This window comes from Pongo abelii, chromosome X (assembly GCF_028885655.2).
Source record: "Pongo abelii isolate AG06213 chromosome X, NHGRI_mPonAbe1-v2.0_pri, whole genome shotgun sequence".
Taxonomy (NCBI): Eukaryota; Metazoa; Chordata; class Mammalia; order Primates; family Hominidae; genus Pongo; species Pongo abelii.
Window position 1 is genome coordinate 55552952 of NC_072008.2, and position 9800 is coordinate 55562751.

The 9800-nt window shown below is 38.6% G+C and overlaps 1 protein-coding gene across 1 annotated transcript; it reads left to right on the forward strand.

Moving 5' to 3' along the window:
* The first annotated feature begins 2131 nt into the window (after positions 1–2131).
* Positions 2132–4887, forward strand: LOC100438123 (putative G antigen family E member 3). Its single transcript, XM_054544639.2, has 4 exons — positions 2132–2215; positions 2555–2663; positions 3413–3538; positions 4796–4887. Exons 1-4 carry the CDS (start codon positions 2132–2134, stop codon positions 4810–4812), a joined length of 336 nt encoding a protein of 111 aa, XP_054400614.1. The 3' UTR covers positions 4813–4887.
* Positions 4888–9800: the final 4913 nt, after the last annotated feature.

Here is a 9800-nt window from a genome sequence, read left to right on the forward strand (position 1 = left end):
ACTTTCTTGAAGTTGTTTATCAGATCAAGGAGCTTTTGGGCAGAGAGTCTGGGATTGTCTAGCTATAGAACCATATTGTTTGCAAACAGAGATTGTTTGACTTCTATGAAAAACGTAGTGGAGTGAAAGCAAACACCTGTCAGCAATGGAATAGAACAATAAAAATGCCCAAGAATAAATTTAATCTGAATGTGAAGAACTAATATGAAGTAAATAACAATCATTGAGAGGGATACATAAAAAGACTTGGGGAATTGAGTAGTGGCTTTTTCTTGGATAGAGAGATTCTAAAGTAGAAAGATGGTTATAGTCCCTAAGATGTAATTTAAAAATAGTAACTAGTATCGCAACAGGAATATTTTAGCACCTGATCAAATGATTCTGAAGTTCATCTGAAAGACAAACATGTCAGAATAGATAGAAAAAGAGAAAGGAATGAGGGAGGGCAAGCATTATTTCACATTTCAAATGGAATCAAGCTAACAGCAATTAAGAAAGTGCAGTGGTGGTACGGTTATAAACAACTCAATAGAAGAAAATTAAAAGTAGAGAGTTACATAAAAAATTGAGTGGGGATGTAGGTGAAGATAAAAGAGCCATTTCAAAACACTGAGTGAAACAGGGATTCAACAAATAATGTTGAGTCCCTATCACTTTAATTTTGTCCAGATGGATCAATGATTTTGAATGTACAATAATGCAACCAAAAACTATGAATGTCTTATTGTATTGGAGTGGGTAAGTTCATTGCAAGCACGACAGCAAACTCGTGAAGGAGGCAAGAAAATGATATATGAAAGCAGATATAAAATAGGTATTAAAATATTTAATATTTATTTCTATGATGGTGAGTTTTTCTGAAACACATTCTTCCCTTAGAGTAACCTGGGGCTCATATTCTCCAAAGCCATTGGAAGTGAAAGAAAGGTTGGGCGGGGGGAAAAAGAAAAGTGTTTTCTAAGTTCATTTTTGGTGTCAGGAGAGCTTGTGGTCTAGGTTCTCCACAGAGGCAGGAACACTTCAGTCACGTGGTGAATGCCCCACTCAGTGCGCATGCTGCACAGATCTGTTACTGCGGATTTCTGTTGCTACCCATGTCTGTTACCCATGCGCCTTGTTGTCTACCTTCTGTCCATGCACAGCTTTGTGAGGAGAGGCTGTGTCTTCATTCTTTCCACCATCTTGATTCTTTCTCACTGACTGAGGCTCAGCCGGTAGGTCCACAAAGCGGTCTTCCTGGGAATTTAGTTGTGAGTGAATGTGAGGAGGAGCCAGCGGGCTTTGGACAGGTCCTGCGGCACAGTCCTTGGCTTCTGAGGGAAAGGGGCCTCGCGGTCGTCGTCCGGCTCCTCCCAGGTCGCAACGCCGCCATGGGCCTTGATGTAGTGGCTGGGCTGGAACTAGGGAGGAAAGTGGGCCGCGGAGGGGAGGGATCACGTGAAGATGGGGAGAGTGCTGGAGGTGCTGTTAGAGGTATCTGAGTCCAGAAAACTGGAACCTCTAAGAGAGGACAGTTTCCAGACTCCTCAGTAGGGATGCGGGAAGGGATGGCGAGGTCGGTAAGGAAGGGGCCTGGGAACTAGGAACGCTGCGGGCTGGTGACTGCGGCCCTGAGGTCTGTAGAGTGCCTGGCAGAGGTGTCCCGTGAGGAACATAAACTTCACTCTGTCGCAACTTCTCACCTCCGCCATGGACGTCATGGGAAGGAATGGGCAAGGCTGTGTGTTCCAACGAAACTTGATTTTGGTGGGAGGGATGTAGGGGGGAAATGGGCCTAGTAAATCAAGGTGGGACGAAAGCAGTAGTCATTTCAGTTTCAATTCTCTGCCCGTTTTTCCCTAAATGTCTTCATGACGGAGAGTCTAATTGTGAAACCAAAACTCAAAAAAGTCCTCTGTCTTTTGCCATGGCGTTAAGGTGATTTCTATGCCTCTTCGACTGTGATACAAACAAATCTGTCCTTAGTTTGATTGGAAAGCATGCATATTTATCATTGCTCTTTGAATTATTTTGAAAATATTTTCAAAATTAAAAAAGTACAAATCACCATTTTGCCATGGAATGTTCATATATATAGCTAAGTTCTTACACACTTTTTCCAAATAACAATATTGTGTTTTCAGTGGGAAATATGAGTGAGCATGTAAGAACAAGATCCCAATCCTCAGAAAGAGGAAATGACCAAGAGTTTTCCCAGCCAGTTGGATCTGTGATTGTGAGTCCTTTAACATTTGATGTTTTCTATTAACACAATTTATTTTAAAAACTATTTTTGAGCTAGTATACATGCACTGATACAGGTGTTCCATGCTGATAAAAAATGATGATGGCATCTCATGAAGGAAACTTTGGTTCAGGAATATTATAGTCTGGTGTTACCCTGTATGGATATGGATATTTCTCTCTCTCTCTCTCTCTCTCTCTGTATATATATATATATATATATATCTATATATCTTGGAAAAATGTCTTTAGATTTATGATTCGATGCACATATGCATTTGTGTATTTATATTATTGACTTTTTATTCGCACACAATCTTAACACCCTTAGGTCCAGCAGCCCACTGAGGAAAAACGTCAAGAAGAGGAACCACCAACTGAAAATCAGGGTATTGCACCTAGTGGGGAGATCGAAAATGAAGGGGCACCTGCTGTTCAAGGTGAAGGAAGAGTGGAGAATAATGCTTACGGGTGGTGAAGGTATATTTATGCATTATATTTTATGACATACCAGTAACAGGAGGACAGAAAACATTAGGAAGGAATCTTAAACATTTCTGACTGCTGCTGTGGGGAGAGGTGGGACAAGGACACATAAAAAGCCACAAAACTTTCCTACCATTTTGACAGAGGCTTTTTATTGATTGGGTATTTGCATGGTTGCCGTAAACCTTTGAGTGTTTTCCAGAGCTCCTGTATGGTTTGTTCAGCCATTTTCTGTTTTTGTTTTGTTTTGTTTTGTTTTATGTTTCTGTGGAAGAATGGCAGCTTGCAGCTTCCTAGTCTGCCATCTGCAGACATCTCATGTATTTTTTAAGAAATTTTTTAACACACATTTATTAATGCTTCCTCATGCCACATAATATACTAAGTGCTGGAGATGTCAGTGCCAAATTTTTGCCTAAAGCTCATAGTCTAGTCAGACTGACTCAAACAAATCACTGATTTAACGTGATAAGAATAAGAACAAATGAGTACAAAAAGAACAAGTAAGTTGTCTAGGGCCAGCCTTGGGAAAGGAAAGGGCAATGTTTGAACATCTCTGCTTTCCTGTTTTCCTGGCAAGAGACTCCTGAAATAATTAGCCTACAGGTTTTAATTTCATAATGATGAGGGAATAAATATTATCATTTCCTCGTTCGTAGTTCATATTTTAATTTGTAAATTGATGACCTTTTTGTCTTTTAAGGACCTGACATGGAAGCTTTTCAACAGGAACTGGCTCTGCTTAAGATAGAGGATGAGCCTGGAGATGGTCCTGATGTCAGGAAGGGGACTCTGCCCACTTTTGATGCCACTAAAGTGCTGGAAGCAGGTATGTTATTCAATAAGATGCAAACTATAGGGTTTCTATTTTCACAATATTATATTTTGTGTGACACAGAGGTAAAATTACTGCTACTTCAATATCATACTTCACATCTAAAGATTCTTTGAAGGTAGTTCAGACTCCAAATGGCTGCCTTACACACTATCAGAGATAGAGGGCCAGGTGTGGTGGCTCATGCTTTTAATTCCAGCACTTTGGGAGGCCGAGGCAGAAGGATCACTTGAGGCCAGGACTTTAAGAGATGGAGAAAAATTGGGTCAAAGCTAATTGTATTACGATATGAAAGATATGAAACATGATAAGGGAGTAGATTTTGAGTGTCTTCACAGCTATGTGAAGTAATGCGTATATTAATTATGTTGATGTAGCCATTTCACAATGTGTATATATATTTTAAAACATCATGTTATACATGATAAATACATATGATTTTATGTGCGATTTTTAAAAGAAAGATATGAAAACATGTTCTGACTTTTGAAAGTAAGTCATTTAACCAACAGCCAATAACTTTCAGATAGCTTTATAGAGGCCTGTTTTTAACAAATACGTAACATGTTTATAATAAGCATCAGTTTATATTGCAGTGTTAACTGTGATGGTAATGGCTTAAAGCTAGCGTGGGTATTCAGTTTACTGTATAAACTGAACTGCTTTTAGGCATGTAAAGAGGCAGGAGTACCCGTGAAAATAGTGACAAATGTTCGCCCTACTTAAAGCAACTACATAATGGCTAAACTAGTCCAAAGTAACGTTTTTACACTTTTTCACAAAAGACACAAAACAAATGTAATACTGACTTTTCTGTTTCCTTCACTGAGGCTGTTCTAAGCATATTCTATATTCAGAGTGTTATTTCATATCAAAATATTTAAATGATACTTTAAAATATCTTTTTCCCTTAGGATTTTGTTTCGTTGAATTTTCATTGAAAGTATATGCATTTTTTTTTGCTTTCCACTTATACATACAAAATAGATTCACTTGATTTAATTCATTCTGAACTTGAACAGTCTCTTTGTTTCCTTATCCTACTAGAAAAAGTGGCATGAATTAAAAATATTGTTAATATGCCTGGAAGTCTACCTTCAGAGTTTATTCAGAGGCTAACTGGACGTAAACTAAAGGGTCACCCTCAGGGTTCTGATATTAGTTCATCAACATGGTAGTTATATACCTCTAGTGTCATATGAATAAAAATCTGCTGAGTTAACGGGCTCTAATTATATATTTATTTTATAGGTGATGTGCAACCATAGGTTTAAACCAAGGCAAATGAGGACTGAAACCAAGAATCTTATTCTTAATCTGGAAATTTAACTGATAACATTCTCCTAACAAAGTTTTACAGTTTTCTGCAAAGAATCCTTCCACATTTTTTGTTAAATTTATTTCTGGATCTTTAATACTGTTGAGAATTATATCTTTTTTGAAAGTTTAAATCCTGTGTTTGAGATGGTACATAGAGATAAAATGTTGGTGCATTGATTTTCTATCATAGATAGATAGGAACCTGGATGCTTTCATAGGGGGATGCCAACAGCTGCACAGATAGAAAAGGCCACCTGGGGCCAGGCATGTCCACCATGGGCTTTCCACCTCCCCTTTTTTAGCACATACACAGTAAGAACGAAATGAGCAACATGGAGTAGCTCAGGCTGAGGACCTGCCTGCATAATAAAAGATTAGGGTGGGGGCTGCCAGAGATTCACGCCCTATGTAGATGGTACGACTGGTCCTAACTGGTTGTTTGTACCCTACGTAGGTGATCAGATACTGCCTCCCCACTAGCTCATCTATAAAAACCCCTGCATTTCACTGCAGGATGGCAACCATTTCTTCTGGGACCCCTCTCTGTAGCAGAAAGCTGTTCTCTTTGTTTCTCCTACTAACTTTTCTGCTGTAAACCTCACTCTTGGTGTGCCCATGTCCTTGATTTCCTTGGCTGTGAGACCAAGAACTATGGGTGTTACCCCAGACAACGAGGCCACTTCAATACTAGCTGTGGGTCTGCGGTATACGGCTTTTATTACATTGAAGTATGTTCCTTCTTTCCCCGGTGTTTGAGGGTTTGTATCATGATGACATATTGAGTTTTATTAAATGCTTGTCAGCATCAATTGAAATGATTATATGGATTATATCCTTCATTCCATTCATATTATTTATCACATAAATTAATTTGCGTATGTTGAACCATCCTTCCATCCCAGGGATAAATCTCACTTGGTCATGATGATTGTTCTTTCTAATGTATTGTTGAATTTGATTTGCTAGTATTCTGTTGAGAGTTTCTGCATCAATATTCATCAGTGGTTTTGCCCTGTAGTTTTCTTTTTTTGATATGTCTTTGTCTGGTTTTGGTATCAGGGTAATACTGGCCTCATAGAATGAGTTTGGAAGTATTCCTTCCTCCTCTATTTTTCAAAATAGTTTGAGTAGGATTGGTATTAGTCCTTCTTTAAATGTTGGGTAGAATTCAGTAGTGAAGCCATAAGTTCCGGGTGTTTCTTTACTGGAAGACTTTTATTATGGCTTTGATCTTGTTGCTTGTTACTGGTCTGTTCAGGTTATGGATTTCTTCGTGGTTCAGTCTTGGGAGGTTGTATGTATCTGGGAATTAGTCCTTTTTTTTCTAGATTTTCCAATTTGTAGGCATGGAGTTTCTCATAGGAGCCAGTTGTGATCCTTTGAATTTTTGCAGCATCAGTTTTGTAATGTCTCCGTTTTCATTTCTTTTTCTTTTTATTTATTTATTTATTTTTTCTGGAGACAGAGTCTCCTTTTGTCACCAGGCTGGAGTGCAGTGGCACAGTCTCAGCTCATTAGAACCTCCACCTCCAGGGTTCAAGCAATTCTCTTGCTTCACCCACCCTAGTAGCTGGGATTACAGGCGCCTACCCCCACGCCTGGTTAATTTTTTGTGTTTTTAGTAGAGTTGGAGTTTTGCCATGTTGGCCAGGTTGGTCTTGAGGTCCTGGTCTCAAGTGATCCACCTGCCTCAGCCTCCCAAATCCTTTTTCATTTCTGATTTATTTATTTGGGTTTCTCTCTTTTTTTCTTACTTTGGCTAATGGTTTGTCAATTTTGGTTAACTTATTAAAAAAACTTTTTGTGTTATTGCTCTTTTGTAGGGTTTTATCATTTCAATTTCATTTATTTCTGCTGGGATCTTTATTATTTCTTTTCTTCTAATTTTTGGTTTGGTTTGCTCTTTCTTTGCAGCTCTTTAAGATGCATCATTAGATTGTTTATTTGAAGTTTTTACCTTTTTTGTTGTAGGGACTTAAAGCTATAAACCTCTTTCTGAGTACTGTTTTTGCTGTATCCCATCGGTTTTGATATGTTGTGTCTCTGTTATCATTTGTTTCAATAACTTTTTAAATTTCCTTCTTAGCTTCTTCATCGACCCATTATTCATTCAGGAGCAGATTATTCAGTTTTCATGTATTTTTATAGTTTCCAAAATTCCTCTTGTTATTAATTTCTAGTTTTATGGCATTGTGGTCTGACAAGATCCATGATACTATTTCAGGTTTTTTTTGAACGTTTTGAGACCTAACATATGGTCTTGTCCTTGAGAATGATCCATGTGCTGAGGAAAAGAATGTGTATTCTGTAGCCGTTGGATGAAATGTTCTGTAAATATCTATTAGATCCATGTGTCTGTAGTGCAGATTAACTCTGTTTTTGTTTTTGTTGTTGTTGTTGTTGTTGAGTTTCTGTCTGGCAGATCTGTCCAATACTGAATGTGGGGTGCTGAAGTCTCCATCTATTATTTTATTGGGGCCTATCTCTCTCTTTAGCTCTAATAGCATTTGTTTTATACATCTGGGTGCTAAAGTGTTAAATGCATATTTATTTAAAATTGTTAATATCCTTTGGATGAATTGGCCCCTTTATTATTATATAGTGACCTTTTAGTCTCAAAGTCTTCAATAGTTTTGAAATCTATTTTTTTCTTATTCTTTTGGTATCTATTAAGTTCAGGCATACATGTGGTGCAGGTTTGTTATACAGGTGAACTTGTGTCATGGGGGTTTGTTGTACGATTATTTTGTCACCCAGGTATTAAGCCTGGTACTCATGAGCTATTTTTCCTGATCCTCTCCCTCCTCCCATCCTCCACTCTTTGGTAGGCCCCAGTGTCTGTTGTTCTCCTCTGTGTGTTTATTTTTTCCCATTTATAGCTTCCACTTATAAGTGAGAATATGCAGTATTTAGTTTTCTGTTCATGCATTACTTTGCTAAGTATAATGACCTCCAGCTCCATCCATGTTCTGGCCACGGAGATAATGTCATTCGTTTTTATGGCTGCATCCTATTCCATGGTATATATGTACTCCATCTTCTTTATCCAGTCTACCATTGATGGGCTTTTTGGTTGATTCCATGTATTTGATATTGTGAATAGTGCTGCAGTGAACATATGTGTACATGTGTCTTTATGATAGAACAGTTTATATCCCTTTGGCTGTATACCCAGTAATGGGATTGCTGTATCGAATGGTAGTTCTGTTTTTAGGTGTCTGGGGAATCAGCACACTGTTTCCCACAATGGTTGAACTAATGTACACTTCCACCAACAGTGAATAAGTGTTTCCTTTTCTCCACAACGTCACCAGCATCTGTTATTTTATTTTATTTTATTTTACTTTTTAATAATAGCCATTCTGACTGGTGTGAGATGATATCTCATTGTGGTTTGAATTGCATTTCTCCAGTGATCAGTGGCTTTGAGCTTTATTTCATATGCTTGTTGGCCGCATACATGTCTTCTTTTGAAAGTGTTAGTTCATGTCCTTGGGCCACTTTTTAATGGTATTATTTTTTGTTTTGTTTTGTTTTCTGAGACGGAGTCTCGGTCTGTTGCCCAGGCTGGAGTGCAGTAGCACGGTCTCCACTCACTGCAACCACTGCCTCCCAGTTTGAAGTGATTCTCCTGCCTCAGCCACCCTAGTAGCTGGGATTACAGGCATGCACCACCATACCAAGCTAATTTTGTATTTTGTTGGTTTAAAGCCTGTTTTATCGAAGATGAGGATTGTAACCCCTGCTTTTTTTTTTTTTTGCTTTCCATTTGCTTGCTCAATATTCCTCCATTCCTTTATTTTGAGCCTCTTTGTCCTTTGTATGTGAGATGAGTCTTCTGTATCTATCACACCAATGGGTCTTGACTTTTTATCCAATGTGCCAGTCTCTGTGTTTTCGTTTGGTTGAATTTTTACTGAAAGTATATGCATTTTTTTGGTTTCCTCTTTTTTTTTAATTTTATTATTATTATACTTTAAGTTTTAGGGTACATGTGCACAATGTGCAGGTTTGTAACATATGTATACGTGTGCCATGTTGGTGTACTGCACCCATTAACTCGTCATTTAGCATTAGGTGTATCTCCTAATGCTATCCCTCCCCCCTCCCCCCACCCCACAACAGTCCCCAGAGTGTGATGTTCCCCTTCCTGTGTCCATGTGTTCTCGTTGTTCAGTTCCCACCTATGAGTGAGAACATGCGGTGTCCGGGTTGAAAATTCTTTTCTTTAAGAATGTTGAATATTGGCCCCCACTCTCTTCTGGCTTGTAGAGTTTCTGCTGAGAGATCCGCTGTTAATCTTATGGGCTTCCCTTTGTGGGTAACCCGACCTTTCTCTCTGGCTACCTTTTTTCCTTCATTTCAACTTTGGTGAATCTGACAATTATGTGTCTTGGAGTTGCTCTTCTCAAGGAGTATCTTTGTGGTGTTGTCTGTATTTCCTGAAATTGAATGTTGGCCTGCCTTGGTAGGTTAGGGAAGTTCTCCTGGATAATATCCTGCAGAGTGTTTTCCAACTTGGTTCCATTGTTGCTGCCACTTTCAGGTACACCAATCAGACGTAGATTTGGTCTTTTCACATAGTCCCATATTTCTTGGAGGCTTTGTTCATTTCTTTTCATTCTTTTTTCTCTAAACTTCTCTTCTCACTTCATTTCATTCATTTGATCTTCCATCACTGATACCCTTTCTTCCAGTTGATCGAATTGGCTACTGAAGCTTGTGCATTTGTCACGTAGTTCTCATGCCATGGTTTTCAGCTCCATCACGTCCTTTAAGGACTTCTCTGCATTGGTTATTCTAGTTAGCCATTCGTGTAATCTTTTCTCAAGGTTTTTAGCTTCTTTGCGATGGGTTCAAACTTCCTCCTTTAGCTCAGAGAAGTTTAATCATCTGAAGCCTTCTTCTCTCAACTCGTCAAAGTCATTCTCTGTCC

Bases quoted from the DNA above. Each gene is read 5' to 3' on its own strand.
- LOC100438123 (XM_054544639.2), top strand. From the start codon at position 2,132: ATGAGTGAGCATGTAAGAACAAGATCCCAATCCTCAGAAAGAGGAAAT. The intron at 2,216-2,554 runs GTGAGTCCTTTA...TAACACCCTTAG, and splicing joins AGCCAGTTGGATCTGTGATT to GTCCAGCAGCCCACTGAGGA. The intron at 2,664-3,412 runs GTGAAGGAAGAG...TTGTCTTTTAAG, and splicing joins AGGGGCACCTGCTGTTCAAG to GACCTGACATGGAAGCTTTT.